The sequence below is a fragment of the Benincasa hispida genome, chromosome 11, assembly GCF_027475165.1.
Source record: "Benincasa hispida cultivar pf3 chromosome 11, pf3_genome.v1.1, whole genome shotgun sequence".
Taxonomy (NCBI): domain Eukaryota; kingdom Viridiplantae; phylum Streptophyta; class Magnoliopsida; order Cucurbitales; family Cucurbitaceae; genus Benincasa; species Benincasa hispida.
The window spans coordinates 80,730,452-80,752,949 of record NC_143488.1 but is presented as its reverse complement, the minus strand read 5'-3'; the positions used below and the strand labels follow the sequence as shown (position 1 = coordinate 80,752,949).

Here is a 22,498-nt window from a genome sequence, read left to right as displayed (position 1 = left end):
TAACACAAAGCCCATAAAACTCCCGTGGATTCTCAATTAAAGAAAATACCTTAGTAACCTAATAAATTATTTTGTGTTGCTGCATTTTTTGGGTGTTTGTGATCGTGACTGTTCATGACCGATTGAGAAGGATTATCGTGAAGATCTTGGTTCTTCAAAGGTAAGTGTACATTTTCTAACCCTAAATTCTCCTTTAATAGTATGTTGTAAAGTTTTTGTTGATATGCATAATTTTCTTTGTTCTGTAAATTTTGATTTATGTGAAAATAAAATTTGGGAACAATTCCGCTTCCGCTAAGGACCTCAGAGTTCCTTCAGTTTTTAGTTTTTCTAATATTTGAAAATCAAGCTCATAAACATCATCCCATCTCTAGATTTCTTTGATTTGTTATCTACTTTCTATCAATATCTTTAAAAGTCAAGCTAAATTTTGAAAATAATAAAAAAATAATTAAAAAAATCTATTTTTATTTTAGAATTTAACTCATAATTCAACTCTTTTAGATGTAAAAAAACTAAAGTAACTTTAAGAAATTGAGAAGAAACATGAACAATTTTAAAATAATCAAATGGTTAGCTAAGCCTAAGATTATACATTTTAAAATTAGAATCTATGATTTGAAAAATTTATGCAATTATTTTATGGTATAGAAAATGACAACATGATAGTTGAAAGAAAAAAAAAGGACCATTTTTAAAACGAAGTGGTTTGTTGAATAGCAAACTCCTTCCAAACAAGTTGATTAAATAATTCCATCATTCCCGTTCAAGTATTCCAAATTGGGATGAGAAATAGGTAATCCATGATGGCACGTACATTAATATAATGTATAAATTTGATTTATTTTAATTGAATAATTGTGACATAGAGATTGAACCATCGAACATTTAGAATGATAATATTGATATCTCATCCTAATTAACTATAAATTCAAATGTTAAATTTAGGCAGATGTGTCTATTTAGTCTCTCAATCTATAAATGTAGCTCTGGATATCTCTAAATTATGTATTGTGGTGTAATGTAATTTTACCAATCGAACTAATTTTAATTACTATTAGATGAAAATAAGTTATACATTGAGATTCATAGTATAAATTAGAACAAGGACCTCTATTGTATGAGACATTTTGGGTGGTTCCAACAAATAACTTGTGAAAGCTTAAGCCAAATGAAAAATATCACACGCTTATAGAGATATGCAAAGGGCATGTTGTCTTTTATCATTTGATATCAAGGTCATGGTTTAAACCTAGTTCGACAAGCTAGTACAATTTTTATTTATTTATTTATTTTATAAATCAAATTAAGTTGATTTGGATGGAAAGTAGCTCTATTAAGTTAGATAGATTGATAGGAGGAGTATATCTTTATTCGAAGAGGAAAGATTAAAAGTGTGATAGTTGCTGAGACTAAATATATCCGATGATGTGAATCATAATTGTGCCCTATCTAGCTTTACGTTGGGCTTTGATAAGAACAAACACTTGAAGTTGGACAAGATTGATGGATGAAAGGAGACTCAACTGTGGCACTTTGTAAACTCTAAATTTTGTATTCAATAAATTCTTAATCTATTTGACCTTTTTTATTTTTTATTTTTTATTTTTATTTTTATTTTTTTTTAATAATTTATTCAACAAATTCCTACTCTAAATTTTGTATTCAACAAATTCTAAATCTGGTCTTATTACACATAAAATTTAATTTTATGTCTTAGACATTTATTGATCTTAAAAAAATGTTAATGATGTGCATTAAGTTTCTAACATTTTTTCATAAACCAAACCAGACAAATGAAGGAATTTTTTTTTAAAGTCAATAGTCTAAATTTGCAGTTTAACTTTGGGTTTAAATCACATATCGGTCATTCAACTACCAAGCTTGTTATTCGTGTCCGATATAGTAGTCAAACAAAAATCATATGTATAATTAAAAGCCTAGAGAGAACAAGTTTATTTGATAATGTTTGCCAGGCTAAAATTTAATATTATATGAATTTTATCGATATCTAAAATTGTTGGAAGGTAAGATAGGTTGCTTAATGAGATTAGTTGAGATGCTTATAAGCTAGTGACAAATCTAAAAATTTTGTAGACACGAACTTTATATAATTTAGTAAAGATAAATGTAGTGAATAACAACTTGAACTTGGGCTCAAAGAGGGTTAGAATGTAAATTTACCACTAGGTTAGCTAGTGGTTTCGATACTATGTTATATATATACAAGTTGAGGGAGGCTCGAGCCCTCCTCAGACGCATACTAAATCTGCCCTTGCTGTAACCTAACTCAAACACTCAGATATACTAAAAAATTCAACTTTGTTTTATCTTAATCCCTAAATTTTCATAATATCCATTTTTTTTTCACAATATAACTTTTAATTTGCTCGATGTGGTATTTAAAATTTAAGAAAACAACTAATTTGGTTTGTTCAATACATATATTATTTAAATGTCAAGAAACAAAAACAGAACCAACTTAAAAATTCATTGATTAAGATGAAATAAAGCTGAAAGCATAATATTAAATTTCCGTCAACATGTTAATATTCTTACGTTTCTATGGATTCGAAATCGACATAAAATGTGAATCAATATTTCCATTATATTATAAAAAATCCACGAAACACAAAAGAAAAACGTCAACGTGATATTAATATAAATATAATATAAATAATAGACATATTAACTTATTTGAAAATCATAAAATATTTATTTACTAATTTAAATTTGGAATATTTTATTTAATAAATTTTCGAAAAATATGGATTGAGATCTCAATATTTCATCAATATTTTTATTGAAATTTAGGTAAAATTAATATCTCGATATTTGCGTTGACGTGGACTTAAATGTTGGTTGAAAGTGAAATATTTTTGGTGAGTAGGTAAGTATTAGAAACGGATTAACGTTTTCCAAAAAAATAAAAAAAGGAAAAAAGAAATTAGAGGGGATAGCTAAAACGGAGGGTGATAAAGGGATGTGGACACAGCAGAAAAGTAGTAGAACTTTCCACAGTGGAAAGCAGCCATTGAAAGCGTCAGCATCAGCGGAGGAAGAGAAAGCACTATAAAATAAAATATTTTTAGAAAAAAAGAAAAAGAAAAAGAAAAAGAAAAAGAGAAAAAACCCATCCATCAACTACAAACAAGAAGACGAAGTTGAGAGAAAAGAGTGAAAGCATAAGACCGCACTTCTACTACTACTATTTCTACTACATCTTTCAGCTGAGGCTCGGGTGGTTCCCAACATTTCTCCTCTTCTTCTTCTTATCCCATTTCTCCTCCTCTTCTCCCATCCATAATTCTCCGATCCTTCTCCTCCTCCTTCCATGGCGTTTCCCTCTGTTTCCTCCTCCATTTCCCATCTCCGCCCTTCCTCTTCTCCTTCTCTTTCTCCTCACTCTCCTCTTCTCTCTCCCACTCACGCTCTCTCCCTTCTCGATTTCGTTGCTTTCTATGGCAGGTCCAATAGAACCAGAAGGAAATCATCCCTCTCGTATTCCTCTTCTTCGTCTTTGCCTAATCGCTCCTTTCGTCACTTCACTTCTTCCAAGTCTTCTTCATCGATCAACGCGGTTCTCGATCTTCCACTCCGTTCTTCTCCTCCTCCTTCTTCTTCTGAACCCCTTCCTAAGGTACGTATTTCTACCGAGATGTGTTTGTTTGGTTGAAAGTATGTTTATTGTTCACACTGACGGTTCAAGTCTGGATGGGGAACGCTTCACCGTGTCTTGTTATTCGAGTCTCTCTGTGTAGTCGGAGTGACGATCGTTTGTGAATTATATTTAGTTTTACGTACTAGGATTCTGATGATTGAACGAGGAAGTTGATTGATGCATTTCTGTAATGTGTGTATTGGGGGTGGTCTTGGAGTCCTGGGATGTAGTGTAAAGTAGCTGCTGTTTTATCCTACGGTTTGTTCTACTTCTAGATTGTATGGTAGTTGGTGCTTATGTGTGTGTCCTTTCCCCGTGGAGAATGTTATGAAATTGATAAACAAAGAAAACATAAAAGGTAGAGAGTAGAAAAATCGACACTAAGATTTACATGGTTCACTAAAAGTATGTTAGCCATGTTCACGGGTAGAGGGAGAGAATAGTTTATTATTAGAGAAAAAATATCAGATTATAGATTCAGTGAGATCTCGTGTTTGGTCGTTTGGAGCTCCAAATAATAGATTTAAGGCATTCCAATAGAAAAGAAGACATAATTGATTATTCTATTAAATTGATGTTTGTGTGAGGATGACATTGACGTCAAACATTTTTTCTTAATGTTGTTTTTTTGTGCATCATTGCCTGTCAAGAATTTTTGGAGTAACAGTGATCCATTTGTAAGTTTCTGGTCCACGACAATCTATTTGTATTAGTGTTTAGAAAGCCTACATCGGCCTCCATACTTGCTTAAAATGGTTCTTAGAGATGAAGAGGCCCCTTGAGGAAAAAGATAGTACATTACATGCGTATATGATCCAGAAGGTTGAAAATCATCAGGTCAGGATCACATTTAGGTAGTCTTTGACAATTATACTCCAAAATAATCGTAGAGGGTATTATAAATTTCTGTTGTAGACTTTGCGAATGATGTGACCATCAATTCTATCAACAAATTTTGTGGAACAATCGCCTAACCTTACAACACTTGGATGTCAAGAAACTTGTAAGATTCTAACATCTTATATAGGTACCATTTTCTAAAAATCTCTTTGCCCTTCTCACATCTCTCAATGTCACTAGACCCCAACCCACGGCGGTTCATATGGTCATTAATTCTCTTGCTAATAACATTTTTATTTATCTTACTTAAAAGAAACGTTCAACCCAAATGGCCGATTTCAGTCCAGTTGTTTGATTATCAGTCCGAAAAGTTTTAGCCTTTAGGATACTGAACTGGAAGGTGTTCTTGTAATTAGTTCTCTTTAGGATGGAGTGCCCTCTTCCCCCTGACCCGTAAGTTGTTCTTCCTTTTGTTGGGCAATAAATTCTCGAAGAAGAAGAAGTGTTCCTTGACATAAACTCTTTCTAGCAATTGGTGAACTGGTAGGAAGATTTTTTGCGGCTGCTTATAGGAAGATCAGTACTAATGGAAGGTGTGTGAAAGAGGTGCCCCTACAACTAGCAATGTGTTTCTTCTAATCAAGCACATGAACTTCTTGACCATCTATTATTCTTTGTCCTTGGACTTGCAATCCAAGGGTAAAGTGGTTCAAAGTGTTCGGCTCAGCTTTGGGATTTGAGGCATGTGGGAGGCTTGGTTGTATTGGGTTTTAGTGGTAGGTCATGTTTCTTAAAGTGCAAAGAGAAAGAAAGGTCGGGACTACTTTTTTGAAGCACAAAATAGCGAAGTATGAATAAATTTGTCAAAAAGTATATTAACATGAACAATAAGATAGAGCCTTTGCAAGTGATTCTTTAGAGAAAGGTATTTGGACATATTTTTAATGAATGAATGAATGAATGAATTAATAACAATAATAATAATATTAATTAATTAATTATTATTTTTAACTAAAGCAAGGGTTCCTTTTGCCTTGCATGCGTTTTGAATCAAGGATAACAGGGAGATAGACTAAAATCATATGAATAATCTCATCTGTAGCTACTATGTGGAGATCATGGAGAGGATTGAAAAGGATTTTTGAAGAGAAAGTTAGCAATCTTGCAAAGATTTGGAATACTTCCGGGCTGTATTTTTTTTTCTTCCTCCCTCCTCCCTGAAGTGCACAATAGAAAAATGAAGATAAATTTAAAAAATATGTAAATGAATAGCATCATGAATGATAAGATAATAAAACATTGAAGTAATGAGAGAAACTTTAAGAACCATTTTTAAACCACTCCTGTTGAGTTTAGGCAGCTATTCCTATAGAACTTGTGCACTCGGAGGCCTCGTAAACTCAATAAAGTGGCTTCACTGTTTGAATAAAGTTCTCTTTCCCTGCTTTTACTTTTTTTTTGTTTAAATTCTCTTTATGTGCAAGATATTTAATCCTTAACTCTAATTTCTATATTCGTTGTATAACTTAATTCAAATTTCTTATGGATTTGTTTAAGCTTTATGAGAAGCCACCCTTTTGAAAATCATTGTATTCTATGTCTGTAATCAAAGCATTTAGTTATACCTGTATACTTGATGTAATTTGATGCTGACCAGGTTGCAAATTTGGATGACATAATATCAGAAAGAGGAGCATGTGGAGTTGGATTTGTTGCCAACTTGGAAAACAAAGCATCCCATAAGATTATTCAGGATGCTCTTACAGCACTAGGCTGTATGGAACACCGTGGTGGATGTGGAGCTGATAATGATTCTGGTGATGGTTCAGGATTAATGTCTTCCATCCCATGGGATCTTTTTGATAATTGGGCCAACGGGCAGGGAATTCCTTCATTTGATAAGTTGCATACTGGCGTTGGCATGGTTTTTCTCCCCAAAGATGATGGCCAAAATAAAGAGGCAAAAGAAGGTGATTGTTCAATTATAATTGATCTACTTGAACCAGATTAATTGTCTCTCCTTTATTATTGATTATTGCTACTGTTTTTTACTCAAGTGTGTATATTTATCTATTTATTTTTTGGCAATTAACAAAACTTTTTCTTGAGTTTTGAAAAGCTACAATTGGTCAATTTTTGTTTGAACTCTTGAACTCTGTGTTATTTGGACAGTATTACTTAGCTATATCGTGATGTAAATTGTTACCACGTTTTAAATCTTACACTTTTTCGTCTCTTAATACCAATTGGATAAGTTGGATTTCTTTCCCATCTTTTGTAATTTCATACATCAATGAAATTGTTTTTATAAAAAAAAAGCAATATATTCTTTTACCTATGGTAAACTGTGGGCAGATGTGGGATGATGAAATGATTTGATATGATTAGCTGACGTAAGCCTTTTCTTACAAGTTTCGATCCGTTAATAATAAAGAGTATTAAATAGTTAAGAATCTAGAGTTTTTTTGGGAGAGAAATTCAGGAAAAAAGTACTAGAATGAGAGGAAAGAATATAGAGTTTGCTGCTTTTGGTTGGCAATTTGCCGCTCCTTTGGACACAATTACGTGAATCAGAATGATGTTCATTGATTCCCTTTTGAGGAAACAAAAGGGCATTTGTGGGCTAGCATAATTAGAGCCATTCTTTGGAAGATATGGGATGAGAGGAACTCAAGGATTTTTCGAGGAAAAGAGAGATCTCCTGGGAAAGTTCTTGAATCATCTTTATTCAGTGCTCTTTTTCTGTGTAAAAATACACATCCCCTCAACAGTGACAACTTAAATTTCCTTGTTTCTAGTTGGAGGAATGTTTTGCAATCCTGTTTATGGGCCCCTTTTGTAACACTTTGGATATTTCATTCATAATGAAATTTTTACTTATCAAAGAAAGGAAAAAAAGTATAATTTGAATAGTATTTAACAGATTCTTCATAAAAAAGTTGAAGAAAAATAAAAGAAGAAAATAAGAGGGGGCTTTTAGAGCACGCTTAAGTGTGCAGACTTGCACTGAAGGTGGGGGCCTCTCTTCATTGAAGTGAGGTGCACATCTCTTGTGTTTCTGGGGCCTAGGCTTGCTTGTCAAAACACTCAAAATAATTTATTTATCCAACTTTGTCTATATGGACATCACTTTTATTGCACTTTTAATTAGGTAAAGCTATTAATCCTTGTTTTGTAGTTATCGCAAGTATCTTTAGACAAGAAGGTCTTGAGGTGCTTGGTTGGAGGCCCGTTCCTGTGAAAGCTTCTGTGGTTGGTATAAATGCAAAGAAGACCATGCCAAACATTGAGCAGGTATTCGTCCAAGTAGTTAAAGAAGAGAATGTGGACGACATTGAACGAGAACTTTACATTTGTAGGAAATTGATTGAAAGAGAAGCAAACTCTAAGAGTTGGGGAAGTGAGCTATATTTCTGTTCTTTGTCGAATCAAACTATAGTTTACAAGGGAATGCTTCGCTCAGAGGTTCTTGGATTATTTTATGATGACCTTCAGAATGATCTCTATAAATCCCCCTTTGCAATTTATCATCGAAGATATAGTACAAATACTAGTCCTCGATGGCCTCTTGCCCAACCAATGAGGTTACTGGGTCATAATGGAGAGATCAATACGATACAGGTAATTATTTGTTTGTTTGTCTGTATGTTTTCTTTTGTTGGTGTTCTACTAATTGTCTCTAATCTTATGATGTTAATGTGTTTATGGTATAAGTTCAGTAAATACCTTTAAGCTAACTATTTACTGTTAATCAGGGAAACTTAAATTGGATGCAATCTCGAGAAGCCTCCTTAAAGTCATCTGTATGGCGGGGTCGTGAAAATGAAATTCGTCCATATGGCAACCCAAGGGCATCGGATTCAGCCAATCTCGATAGTGCAGCCGAAGTAAGATCTATATACATTATTAGTGAAAATGCATATCCATGGAGATGGACCATATTAATCGTCTTATATTTAATTTGGTTATTTGCATATTTTGAACACATTACTTGCAAGTTTGCTTGTGCATTGTTATATAGATTCTTCAATGATTACAAATTTGTGTTGAGTGTCATGTCCAATGGTCCGTATAATAAGAAATGAAGGATAATCGAAAATTGGCAGTGACAATGTACAAAATAATCTAAGAGGCCACAAATATAATTTTTTTCTTTTAAATTAAAAAGGAGAGCTTTGGAAAAAAAGTATGAGAAGATAGTACAAATGTTCTTTCCTTCAATTTAAAAAAAAAAAAACCAAAAAGGATTATACAATGTTCATCCATTTGGCATGTATATTGGACAAAAAAGGGTTAGCATTCCCCAAACTTATTATTATTAATTTTTTTTTAAAATTTTATATTTATAAATAGAGACATTATATATTCAAGGGCAACCTAAAAAAGAGTTAAAAAGTAGCAATTATGGGGTAGAGAGAGCCTGCTCCTAGAGAAAACTATTACATGGAGGATCGAGCACCTCTGAAGTCTATGGTTTCAGTTCAACATTTCCCAAAGTAAGTAGTAATTCTTTTCTTTAGATTTATAAATAGAAGCATCTATTCAAGGGAAAACCAGAAAAGTGTTATAAACTAGCCTAGGGGTGGGGTGGGGAGTAGAGAGAGCCCACTCCTTCAGAAAACTATTACATGGAGGAGGAGGATGGAGCACAAAGCACATTGATTACCAAAAGGTTTTTCCTTTCGGGTTTTTGTGGTGGGAGGGCACTCCAACAAGAGGTTTTTATACTATTCAGAATCACAAATATCAACAAATGATTTTTATATCTTGAAATGGAACTTCAGCATGCTGTTAAGGGAGATTTATTGAATCTTTATTCTCTTGAGAATGAGAAAAATTTGATTATTGAAATTATTTCTCGCAATGGGGTTTCTCTTATTTCTCACGAAGATATTGAGAATGAAATTTTGGGTTTCTTTGCAACATTATATATGAAGCTTCCTACGACCTTACATGAAAGGATATGTTCTATAGGTTGTACGACTGTGACCTTGAGTTCTTTTATATCAGAAGCTTCCTGGGTCTATGATTATTCCTTCTATTGGTTAGTGGCCTCAAGTCTCGCATGCTCAGAATACTGCTCTTGTTCTTCCGTTTGGTAGAGATGAGATCATGATTTCATGATTTTGATACTCAAAGGGAGAAGCAAGTGTAAAGTCTTTTTGGAATAATATTCTTCAGCTCTTAGGCGGCCCTCTTTTAGCAAATTTTTCTCAAATCTTATGGTCCAACGCCGTGAAAGCTCTCTTGTCTGAGATATGGTTTGAATCAAATCATCAGGGTTTCTTTCTTGGTCTTTTCGCTTGGTTTCAGCTTGTCTACATGCATTCTCATGGTGTTCTCACTCAAAGGATTTTTCTAATTATTCTATTCAAGACATTTGTTTAAATTGGAATGCTTTCATTTTCTTTGTTTAATTTAGTTTGTATCCTTAAGTTGAACTTTTATTTTTAGTCTCTACGTTATTGTATTTTGAGCATTAAACTCTTTTTATTATATCAATGAAATGTCTCGTTTTCTTTTAAAAAAATGATTTTTGTATTTGGTGAATTTTTTGATTTTTTTTTCCAGCCATGAAAGCTCTAGCTGAAAATTTCCAACGTCGTCCAACTTTTGTCTTTCAGTCACCACCTATCAGAGCTACAAATAACCCATGCCATGTTAATCCATTCCCAATTAATATTGATTTGCTCTTGTTGAGTCTTCAACATATTTCAAACTCACAAGTGAAGAGGAGTGTTAGATATAATATTAAATTTACCTTCAAGAAACAACACTCTCAAGGTATCCTAATTCCTATCCTTCCTTTTCAATGGCCACGCTTTCAAAAGGTAGAAGAAGCATCTATGGCTAACCTTCGTTCGTGTTGTGCATTCCTATGGACTACTTGGCTTGAACAAAACTCTCTTATCTTTACCGATAAGGAATACGACTACAACGCAACACTCACGTCTATTACTTTCTTATCTCTTAGTTGGTATATGTAACGCCCCAGGCCCAGGATTCAGAATCCGGATTCGGCACCTGATGGCCCAGGCATTCTTTGAATCCCCATTGACCTGATTACGTCATCCTTACTTGTCTTGATGCTTTTAGGAGTAACGACTATCCCCCACAAACCAACACGGGTCCTTTTAGCATGCTTTGTCCTCACTCACATGTATATTAGGAAAATTCTCAGGAGGTCATCCAACATAAAATTGCTTCAAGCTAAGCACGCTTAACTTTGAAGTTCCTTTGATTGGGCCACAAAATGGAAAGTGCACCTTGTTGGTAGTGGTAGTAACTTCCAATTCTTTTAAGCATTTCCTAACTATACTTTTATGTCCTTAGGATCTTTCTCATTCGGATGTGATCTCGGTTCATTCATGTTCCCCTCCTAAACATGGGGCGTTATAGTATAAATTGCTCTTTCCATTTTGTAACTATAGTTTAACTAATTTTATGATGAATAGGAGAGATTCTTTTGTAATCCGATAGGATCCCCTTTTCTACTTTCATCTCATCAATGAAATTTTTGTTTCCTATCAGAAGAGAAAAAAAGGACCCAACTTGATAACCACACCTTGCATATGAGTGCTCCGCCAATAATCAATCTACTCATTTGCCATCAACATCAAAGGAGGATCTAGAATTTGACAATTAGAAACCGAAGTTGTTGATGTCTTGATGAGCTGGTCTATGCTCCAGCTGACAGAGAATTAAAATTGATGAACGTTAATTAGGCAGACTTAATTATTTTGTGTAATATTGATAAAAGGTTGTTTCTTGTTCACAAAAAATATTGATCAAAGGTTGGATTTTGAGATTTTGGTATTTTATTTGGTTCTTTACAGTGTGCTCATAATGGAAATTGTATTTCTATTATTATCAATATTTCTGTGCTTTCTAAAAAAATTGGTATGTTTCTCTTGAAGCCTGAAAGATAGATGACCACTTCTAGTTTATGTATTTACTGAATTTCTGCATAATCTGATTCTAGATCCTCATATTTTACTAGTTGTTGTCTTCTACTGGTTTAGTTGTTAATAAGAAGTGGCCGTGCTCCCGAGGAGGCTCTCATGATCCTTGTTCCTGAGGCTTACAAGAACCATCCTACCTTGATGATCAAATATCCCGAGGTACCATTGCCTTTGACCTTATCACTTTGTCATTCCATCTTTTTCTCTCTTCTTCCCTGGAATTTACTGTTTGCACACCTTCCATTCATCAAATTGAATTCACAGGACGCAGTGTCCATAAAATAAGTTTACAGTACATGTTGGATTCCATGAGGGTGTTAGGCTACTTGGGTTGTTTTCTTACGGATGGATTTCTATTTCATGGAATGCATTCTTCCCTTGTGTTTCTGTATGCTTTTGTTTTGTTTGCTGTTTTGGAAGAGAGAACAAAGATTTTCATTGAACTAGTGAAAAGAGACTAATGGTCATGTGTGCTTTTGTAAGACTGGATTCCTAATAGTTTATTATTGTTATTATTATTTTCTCCATTTCCTTTTCCTTTTTGTTTTCCTTTTTGTCTTAACTATCTTTTTCACCAATCTTAATTAGTTGTGTACCCATATTAAAATTACATTGGAGATGATTTTTTTTGTTGCTTTTCTAACCTTCTCTTAGGTTGTTGACTTTTATGACTATTACAAAGGTCAAATGGAGGCTTGGGATGGACCTGCTTTATTGTTGTTCAGGTAACATCTAAAAAAGGCTTCTTTTTAAGTGTCTGGTGGTTATGATATTAAGCAGTGAGTTAATAAATTAAGTTTCGCCTTGTAGTCTAAGTTTTTGATGTTAATACTAATTCAACATAGATGTAAAATATGAGTTTTGAGTTTAAATTGTTGCATGTTTTGTTCATGAAGAAAAAACAATGTCGTGGATTGATGAAATGGAGTCGTGGATTGATGAAATGGAGTAAAAGTTATTGCATCTTTTCAGCGTTTCTAAAGCAGATAGTCTTCATGTTGGGCATCTCTTAAGCTTAGTTTTCACCCACCCGCTATTTTTTTTCTCGTTTGCCACTCTTCCTTTTTCTTTCAACCTGTCTTTATTTTTCTATTTATATTTTTGTACAAGAAAGAGAAACTATTTCACAAAGAGAACAAAATATACAAACGTGACAAAAGGAGTTATTAAAAGATCTGCAATTGATTATGATGGAGGCAAGGGTATAATTAAGAACTCTTTTCCTTTTTTAAAGTCAAAAGTGAAGCCAACTTGGCTTTTTGGTGGAGCTCAAATCACACAGATTTCTTTATTAATTATAGTCCCATTTTGATTACAATTTATTTTGAACTGGAAACAGTTTTTTTCATTGATGTAATGATAAGAAACAAAAACTCATAAAGTACAAGAGATAGAAAGCATAAAATAAGGTGAAAAAACAAATTACATAGGAGAAACAAAAGTGTTCCAATAAAGGCATAAGTCTTGGAACAAATAATCTACATAAAATTTAGAAAAAAGCACCAGGAAGAAGCCTTGTGATGAGCCGAATCGAAACAAAGAAAACTATGAAATATAAATTTACCTTCACCCATTAGCTTAAACTTTTGGGTTAGTCGGTGATTTAATACAAACTATAACTCAGAAAGAGAGCTTTTACTGCGTTAGCCCATAAGTTGTTTGAGTTCAATGACTGGTTGGAAATAGCTAAAACGTTAAGAGTATACTTTCAATCTAATGTCATTGTCAATCCTCTGTTTGCGGAAAAGTCTAATAAAGCGGACCAAGGATCTCTAGAGGAATTGATTGAGGAACCAGGCAAATGGCAGATTTGTGGTTCGTTGCACCTGAAGTTTGAGAAGTGGAACAAATTTGTGCATAGCCGACTGTTGTATTCGAAAGGTTATGGAGGATGGATTTTGATCAAGAATCTCCCGTTGGATTATTGGTGCAAACAAACGTTTGAAGCTATCGGAGCATACTTTGGAGGTCTGGAAAATATTGCGACGGATGCATTGAATATCCTTATCGTATCTGAAGCTAAAATTCAAGTTAAGAAAAACTTATGTGGATTCATGCCATCATGGAAATATATATTCAATTTTGAAGATATAGAATGTATTGATCCTCCTCGAAAGGTGAAAGGAGAATTGTTCGTTAAAAATTTTATTAATCCAATTGATATTGTTTGTTTGAATCAAGTTTTGCAGAATGAAGGTTTGGAGTTTGAATCATTAAATCCCGATTTGGATTTTCTGTTACCATCTTGAAGTCCCTCAATTTTTTCAAGAAATCCATTAGTTTCCAGCACTAAGGGGGATGATTCAATTTGTAGAATTCATTAGAAGATTGCCATAAGTCTTCCCCTGAATCCAGTTCACCTTCACACCTGACGGAGAAGACAATCAAGAAACCAAACAGGACAAAGGTGAACGTAGAGGCAAAGTTATTGTGAAGAGAGAATGAAGTAGGCAGTCTGACATCTAGGCCACCAGAGAGTAGACGTTTGTTTCCCCATTAAATGGCGTTAAAGCTGTTACTCCAAAAGAGTTGATTGATCTCCCTTCGAAAATATTCAAGGTGACTTTGCCACCAATGATGATAACGCCTCAGTTGTTTCACACTCTAGGAATAATAGCTCCACACCTGAAGGGGTTTCATATCTTCTTGTAATCCCAACCAATGAAGCTCAACATTCTAATGAAAAAGCTGTTGGATCCTCAATTATTGAAAAGGCGGTAAATGGGTGCAAAATTACTCTCTCTCTCCAAGAATAGTAATCAACGATAGATTTTTTTTTGAAATGGATATGGAACTTTTCATTGATATCATAAAAGAGCAATAGCTCAATTACAATGAGACAAAATACAAAGAGACAAAATATCAAACCAAAGCAAACAAGAACTGAAAAAACAGTCATTAGTCCTCTTTTCAACGAAGCAGCGCACAAGTAAAATTGAAAAGTCTCTCTCCACACACACTTCATGTTTGGTGAAACCCAAGAGACGCTCGAATTTGTTGAAGCCTTTCCCTAAGCACTTTGCAAGGAAAAAGGCTTCCTTGCTAAATTCTTGGTCTACAATTATGAACTCAGATCTGCTTGAGGAAAGCAGCGTCAAGGTTCAATTCCCGATATTTTTTCTGAAAGAAAAGAGAGGTCGAGCTTTAAATTAGTTGTATCAGATAACAACCCGGATTTGTTAGAAGCTTGCTGCGTTCGTGCTCAACTACTAGTCCCTGCCGACAAGTCAGTTTCTAGCTCACCTTCAGCTCAGAAGTTTAAACACTCTGCTTTCATCATTCCAAATTCAAAGGTTCAATTTATGAGAGGTATTCCATGCTCTCCTTCAAATTTCCACCAAAAAAGGAGCATATAATCCAGCCTCAAATCTCCTATCAGTGCTAGGAGTGTGGACATAGATTGTGTCGGGGATGAAGCTGACCAAGAAGTGTAGCAGTGCAAGCTGATAACTTTGGGGTTGATCTCAATGCTCTGTTTCAAAATGAAGACGACTTGAAAAATAACTTGTTGGCTGCTTCATGTTTCTCTCCATTGTCCTCTTCTGAAATTCCTACACATTTGAAGTCCATAGTTAGAGACCGTGGATTAATTTTGGGTTGATTTTCCCCTTTGACAAGTTTCATTGAATCTGTTTGTCGTAAGTCTCAAGAACCTTCAGTCATTGAGCCAGCTTGATATGATAAATAGATCTTCAGAACATGCTTGTGTGTTTGGCATTGAATTTTTCTGATTCATCTCGAGGCTCACAATTTTGTGTTGAATCTATGTTACTATCTGGCAGCCTCCCTTGTAATTTGCAGGCTTTATTACATCCTTCATTGAAGTCTAGGCCACAGTTGATTTGGACTAAAGCTCTTAATGATTCATTAGATAAATTTTGGTTTGAAACGAATTGGCGCGTCTTTCATGATAAGCTTACGACTTGAAGGGATCGTTTTGACATTGCTAGACTCACAGCTTCTTCTTCGTGCTGTCCTTCTTGGCATTTTCAGAGTTTCCATCCAAGTCCTCTACTTGAACTAGAGAGCCCTAATTTGTTCAGTATAATTTTCTCTTGGCTTGTATTCTTGGCTGATTTAGTATGTTTATTTTGTTGGCTGTATTTGTTGATTGTATTAGGATATGCTGAGGGTAATATAGGGGTGTCATCATAGTGAGATGTCCGGGTGCATTACAGGATACTTGGTTATTGCTTTTGCTTTCTTTTGTTTGTTTCCTTTTGTATCTAATCGTATCAAACTAAAGAGGCTTGTTTGGTGATACATAAATTAGAAAGCATTAGAAAGCATTAGAAAGCATTTGGTGATACACAAGAAATTCTTTTGTAATTACACCCTTAATTTTGTTGATTATTAGTGATAGGCCTCCTTGTGTAGCTCTTTTTGGAGGGGTGCCTCAACCCCGCCCCTGAGATGTTTCCCTCTTTTGGAATATATCTTTTAATGTTTCTTAAAAAAAAAAAGAAGCCTTTTGTGATGGAAAGCCTTTTTGGGATAGTTTCTCCTTTTTTTCTTTTTTCTTTTTGGGTTGGATAAGAATGAGTAGGTGCATAGTGTTTTGTTGCGTTTCATTTACAATTACCCTTTAACATGGTTAAATATAGTCGGGAGGTTTTCTTGTCATTTCTTTTGAATGGTTGAAGCTATTATTTTCTAATTTTCATTTTTTGAAAGGTGAGGTTTACTGTGTATCTTATTAAGATTTCCCCTTTTTTGGTTTTAACACTGTACACCTCAGTGTAAAGCCTTGTTACCTTTTCTGAAAAATATAGGTTCATGCTAATTTCTGATCCTTGTTAATGCAATTGATTTTGTGCAGTGATGGAAAAACAGTTGGTGCCTGTCTTGATCGTAATGGATTGCGCCCAGCTCGGTATTGGCGCACATCAGATAATTTTGTTTATGTTGCATCTGAGGTTTGTTCTCCATCTTCTATTTGTTTTAGTTGCTAGTTTCTTTTTGTTTTGTTCGCTCTGTGTTTTCTCGTCATGGAAATTTCTTTTCTGTTGTTTTTTCTTTTTGGTTCTCTGTTGTGGTTCATCTTGCCTTCTTTTTTGTTCTAATTTTCACTCTCTTGTGGAGTTTGTATTTTTTAGAATGTCTCTTGTCATTTTTCAACGAAAGCTGCCTCTGGTTCAGAAACAAAATAGTTAAAACCAGTTTCAGTATGTATTTGGTATGATTAGGTGTATGTACCTTCTAGTTACTTGGCCTTGATGACACCAAAATAATTTGGTTGTTCAGGAGTTGCTTTGATGTTTTGATGTGATCTCAGTTGGAGTTCATGTTTCTTGTAATATTTTTAAAATTCTAAATTCTATCGATGGAATGGAATGAAAAAGGATTTTGTTAAAGCCAAAAGAAATATGAATAAAAATAAAGTTAATGTCATTTTATGTATTTACTCATTTTTTAGTTTGTTCCATTGTGCTTGTATGCATTATCTATGAGGCATTCTCCTTGTGAAATAATGAGAAGAACGTGTTCTTACAATTTTTTGAGGCACAATTGCTATTTCAGCTTTATATTGACTGGCATCTTCTTTATCAGGTTGGTGTCTTACCAATGGATGAGTCTAAAGTTACAATGAAAGGCCGTCTTGGTCCAGGAATGATGATTACTGCTGATTTGCAGACCGGACAGGTTTATTTTGAATTTTCTCTGGTTTTAATTTTTGCATCTGAGTATAGTTACGTGGTCTTGTTTGGAAGTTCTGGCCACTGTTTGTTCAGTGGTGCAGATTAAATACTGCCAGACCTAGTTGTCTTGTTGTACTGTAATCAACATATTTAATCTTTAGCTTGCTTAAATTATGATGATGATTATTATCTTTTTAAATAAGAATCAAGCTTCTTGAAAATGTTCAAAGGAAATAAACTCCATTGGAGTGGGAGAAAACGGGAAATATAAGAAATACAAAGTGAAGGCCTCCCGATTCCAATTCATACAAATATGACTAGGAGAATAAAAAGTGAACAAATTAGAAAGATTTTGTCCAATCTGGCCTTCTTTTCCCCAATCTTCAAACTTCTCTCTCTCTCTCAGAACATTTTCCCCCAATATTCAAAAGCTACTTATACATTACAAGCATGTAACAACTAAGTTCTCAATTTCACTTCTCCTCTGACAACTCTCTTCTCCCTTCAAGCTTCCTAATGAGCTTCGTGCTAAGGAGAACCTCCATGGAAAATAATGCCAATTGAAATCAAGTCAAAGCTGAAAGCACCAACCCAACAAACAAATTAAGAGTCCAAGTTGCACACAAAGGACTTCCACAGCAGATAGAATAGTTTTTGAACTCCTTTGAAAAACTACAAGAAGAACCAAGGATACATTTATCAAATCATATCTATCTTCTCATCTTGCAAAGAGTACTTTTCACTTAAAGTTCTATTGTTTCTTTCTCCTCAAACCTCCAAAGTAACGCGGTTATTGAATTGATATCGATTTGCAGGTCTTTGAGAATACAGAAGTTAAAAAACGTGTAGCATTGTCATATCCATATGGAAAGTGGATCAAGGAAAATATGCGCTCATTGAAGCCTGAGAATTTTCTTGCATCAACGGTATTGGATACTGATAAATTGCTGAGAAGCCAACAGTAAGTTTCTTTTCGATGTCTCTTTTAAGGTGTCTAGGACAGATTATACAGCCTATCTTGTTCATAACATCTGTAAAGAAATTTTTTATTTACTGATCCTTGTACTGGAATCTAGATGAACTATATGTTTTTTTAATAATCCTTCAAAAGTTCAACTTTGGGGATTAATGTGGGTTGTTAAGTATGCCTCTCTACAGGGCCTAATTTGTGCAATTGGCCACGTTAGGTGGTGTAGCCTAAGAATGATTTAGGAGAAATACTCCAAGAATCAAGCTTTTAAATCTTTATTATGAATCATGTTGTATTAAAAACATGAGAGGAACTCCCTATTTATATGGGATTAATACACAAATAGGGGCAAAGGAGATTAACCTAGGATTTACCCAAGAATAACCTAATTTCCCCTAATTATCCCTACATCAATTCTATCCTTACGGTAAGCGAGGAAAAAAACTTGTCATCAAGTTTTTATAAAAAAGAAGATAGTAGGAAAGGAGTAAACAATCATCCTCCAATTAATGTTCCTGAGCCGATGGTTGGAAGAATTCCAACTGAAAATGACCTTTGATATTCAATAATACACCAAGGAACGTTACCAAGTTGTCCCAAGGTTTGGTTGCCATGCCAAAAGTCCTGCCAATCAAGTTCCATAAGCAAGAGGACCCAGTAGTTCCTGTAGTTATAAAATATGTTAAAACAAGTTCAAAAAACACGCTTCCATGTATTGTTGGTTAATCTCACCATTAGTTGCTTGAATGAATTCATTTGAAATGTCTTCAAATGATTGAAACTCAAAGATAGTAGCCTCATTTGAAACTTGTCCAACATTGATCTCAAGACTAACAACCAAATCTATTTGTTGCCTTTGTATGAAGGACGAGGAGTCTTTGGACCATCTTTACTTACATTGTGATTATGCTTTCAAGGGGTGGTCAAATATATTTAGCATTTTTGGGTTGCAGTGCTGTCTCCCAAAAAAGGTGGATTATTGGTTTATAGATGGGCTTGACAACTATGCTTTTAGTGGTAAAGGAAAGATTCTTTGGAGATGTGCCATTCGATCTCTTGTTTGGTGTCTTTGGAAGGAAAGAAAAATAGTGGAATTTTTTATGGTAATTCTTTTTCTTTTATTGTTCAATATACAACCTTTAGGCGGTGCACAAATTACACCAATTTCTTTTGTAATTACAGCCTTTTGATGATTTTTAACAATTGGAAGGCTCTCTTGTATTAGTCTTCCGGGGAGGGGTCTTCTTAACTCCTTGCCCTTAGGCTGTGCTCTCTTTTTTGTTGGAATATAATTGTTTGTTTCCTATCAAAAAAAAAAAAAAAAAAAAAAAAAAAAGAAGGAACTAACAACAAAATCAAGCAAATCTTTTGGACTAATCTGATTGATGTTCTCCATCGTTTGTCAATCTTGAGCAACATCTTGTGGGCACATCGCAGCATGCCCTCCTGAAATGTCTAGTAAGTCAATTGATATTCCCATTGAATCAATTTTGAATGGCAGTTCCTCCTCAGAATATGAAGAAGTGAAGTAATTATCATTGCAATTATGAGAGAAGTGTTGCTTGGGCCAGGTCAACACATTAATTGGAATTTGTTCAGCTATGTGTTGGGCTAAAATATTCAAGAAAGTAGAGTGAAATTGTTTTTGAGTTGGATCATATGGGCCGTGGGTAAAAAAACCCAAATTTTGGTTGTTGACCACATGGGTTGGGTCAGTTCACGTGGGCGGGTTAGAGGAGAACTGATGTATCTTGTCTTCTTCATGCAGATTCTGCCCTTGCACTTTCTTCATATCCTTTTCTTTGGTTCTAACTCAAACGCATAGGTAGGAAAAGAACCCATGCCAAGAATGCACCATTTTCCATTCGTTTCGCTCGTGAACTTCACGTCATCATCTCTCTTGGTCGCATCTTCGCCTTTGTGTGGAATTTGCAAGATCAAGTTTCCATCACATGATTTGCCTTCAATTTCCATTGCTAGGTAATTGCTTGACTTGTCATTTTCATTTGTTTCTTCTTCTACATGTTAGAGTTTTGGATGTCGGTTTGTGGGTATTTTATGCGTGGTTTCATAGCTGTGGGTAAGTTCTTGAATATTTTCTTGATCGTCTTCTATTCCCCTGAGCTCCTGATTTTGGATAAATTTTCGATTTTCTTCCTGCTACATTCAATGGTTGACATTTTAGCCTTGTTGTTGCTCTTGTCATTTCTCATCTGGGTATATTACTTAAAAGATGCCAGATTTCATCCATTCTCTTCCAAAATTTCTCTAAGTCTATGTTCTGATTCAAATTTGGCCATGTTCTTGAAAATGTTTTAGCCTCTGAATTGGAGTAGGGATAATTCTTTGGCATTCCCGAATAAGCTTTTGCTTTTCATGGTTTTCTTTCTTTGTAATCAAGAGAGTATTTTTTGGTCTTGAGCAGTCTTCTAGCATTGTAGTACTCCATTCTCGAATGATTCGATGAAACTTTCTACGTTAAAGAGTTCTCCCTTGTAATTAGGTGTGCGCTGTTCAGATACGAGCATAGCTCAAGAAGCTCGTTCTTGCGATATGCATCACCAAGAGTTTCTTGTTCTTCCACTGACCGGAGCCAAAATTGTTCCAATGTCCGTTTTAATACCAAATTGGTGTAGCCTAAATGGCTAAGGAGAAGTCTTCCCTGAATCAAGCTGTTGAATCTTTATTATGAATCAAGTTGTGTCAAAAACAGGAGAGGAACTCCCTATTTATAAGGGATTAATACACAAATGAGGTAAAAGGGAATATCTAGTATTTACCCAAGAATAACTTTATTTTCCCTAATTCTAACTATATTATTAAATTCTTGGCCTTTCTCTTGGTAATCTTTCTTCTTAATGTTATTAGTAGATAGTCAACGATAAGATTAGCTAAGTTACATGGGATTTGCTTAGGATTTGATTTGGCTCCTTTTGTTGGGCTATCTTTTCTATAGGCCTTTATCTAGGGGTCTTCTTAACTCACTAACTATAATTAGTTGACTAATTCATGCAACTATTATGTAGTTTTTACTAATGGGATGAATAATTAAGTACAAAAAGATCCGTAGATTGGATACAAAAATGGGGTAAAGAATAAAGAGTAGCCTGTAAATAAGATTTTCAAGTGGTAGGAATTTTGATTTCTTTGTTTTACAAAACCTTCCTTTTATTAACTTTCTATCACAAAATTTCCTTCAAAAGTTCATTTTTTTAGCAATCTTTTTTTGATCCTTTACCTTAGCTGGGGGTCTATCACTAAATCAAAAAAAAAAAAAAAAAGCAATTTATTTTGATCAATCTTTCTTTGGTCACTTGCCTAAACTTGGTGCTTATCACTATTTTTCCTGACGAAAACAAAAAAAAGAAATTTTTTCTGAACAATCTTTCTTTGGTCCCTTACCCTAGTTTGGTTTCTAGGATGTTAAGATTTCTTTTCATTGTAGGAATTTATCGAGGTTCTAGTTCTTTTACGCATCAACTTATTACTTGGATCTTCTGTTCTGTTAGAATAGGACAATTGGAATAAGAAACTCTACATAGTGAGAGGTTTGAAGGAAACTAAATCTACAATTAATGTTGTAAGTTTTACTTCATTTTTGTAATTGATGTTGTTCTTTTCATGCACATCTTTGTACGCATCAACTTATTAGACTTTGTTTCAATCTTATCTTTGGTATGAAGTTGATGCACTTGTGACTTCTTTGCATAAAATGATAATTTATTCTTTTATATTACTATAGTCAGGTTCCTCATGTTATTTCAAGACTTTTGCCTTCATTCATTGAGATATTTTGCTATCTCTATTCATTCTAATTAATTCAAATTGTTGCATCAGGGCATTTGGCTACTCTAGTGAGGATGTCCAAATGATTATAGAGAGTATGGCTGCTCAAGGAAAGGAACCTACGTTCTGCATGGGAGATGATATTCCACTGGCAATATTGTCTCAGAAGCCACACATGCTCTATGATTATTTTAAGCAACGGTTTGCACAGGTTCACTGGAAGTTTCCTTTTCCTGATTATAGAAATACTTGTGAATGTCCTTCACTGTTGCGTGCTGTTCCTTAGTACTACAGGTTTTGCTGTTATGTGTACTTGTCATGTCCAAACATAATACGGCAGCTTGCTGCTGCAAACAGCATGGACCACAACCTAACATACATGAGCACATTTCCATTTAATTTTTCCCCTAAAATAAGGCCCAGACATGTTGACTAAATTGCAGTTCTTTATCTTATAAAACTTCATCCTTTTATACTAATTTATATCCAAAAATATTTTTGTCTATTCTCGTTGGTATATTCAACTTTTTGCAATGATTAACGTCAGAATGAAAATTTTATTTCTCAAGGATGCTACGTTCACGTTCTCCAACACAATAAATATTTTTTAAATAAGTCAAATATTGCATTAGTTAAATAA

The 22,498-nt window shown here is 34.3% G+C and overlaps 1 protein-coding gene across 1 annotated transcript in view; it reads left to right on the top strand.

The window, feature by feature from the left end:
- Window positions 1-3,099: 3,099 nt before the first annotated feature.
- LOC120090125 (ferredoxin-dependent glutamate synthase 1, chloroplastic/mitochondrial) overlaps window positions 3,100-22,498 on the top strand; it is a 45,108-nt gene continuing 25,709 nt past the window's right edge. The window contains exons 1-10 of the mRNA XM_039047644.2: window positions 3,100-3,640; window positions 6,159-6,471; window positions 7,680-8,122; window positions 8,257-8,388; window positions 11,524-11,622; window positions 12,118-12,188; window positions 16,283-16,379; window positions 17,014-17,106; window positions 17,918-18,063; window positions 21,910-22,069. Coding sequence (XP_038903572.1) covers window positions 3,335-3,640; window positions 6,159-6,471; window positions 7,680-8,122; window positions 8,257-8,388; window positions 11,524-11,622; window positions 12,118-12,188; window positions 16,283-16,379; window positions 17,014-17,106; window positions 17,918-18,063; window positions 21,910-22,069 — 1,860 coding nt within the window. The 5' untranslated portion in view covers window positions 3,100-3,334. The remainder of the gene's footprint in view (window positions 3,641-6,158; window positions 6,472-7,679; window positions 8,123-8,256; window positions 8,389-11,523; window positions 11,623-12,117; window positions 12,189-16,282; window positions 16,380-17,013; window positions 17,107-17,917; window positions 18,064-21,909; window positions 22,070-22,498) is intronic.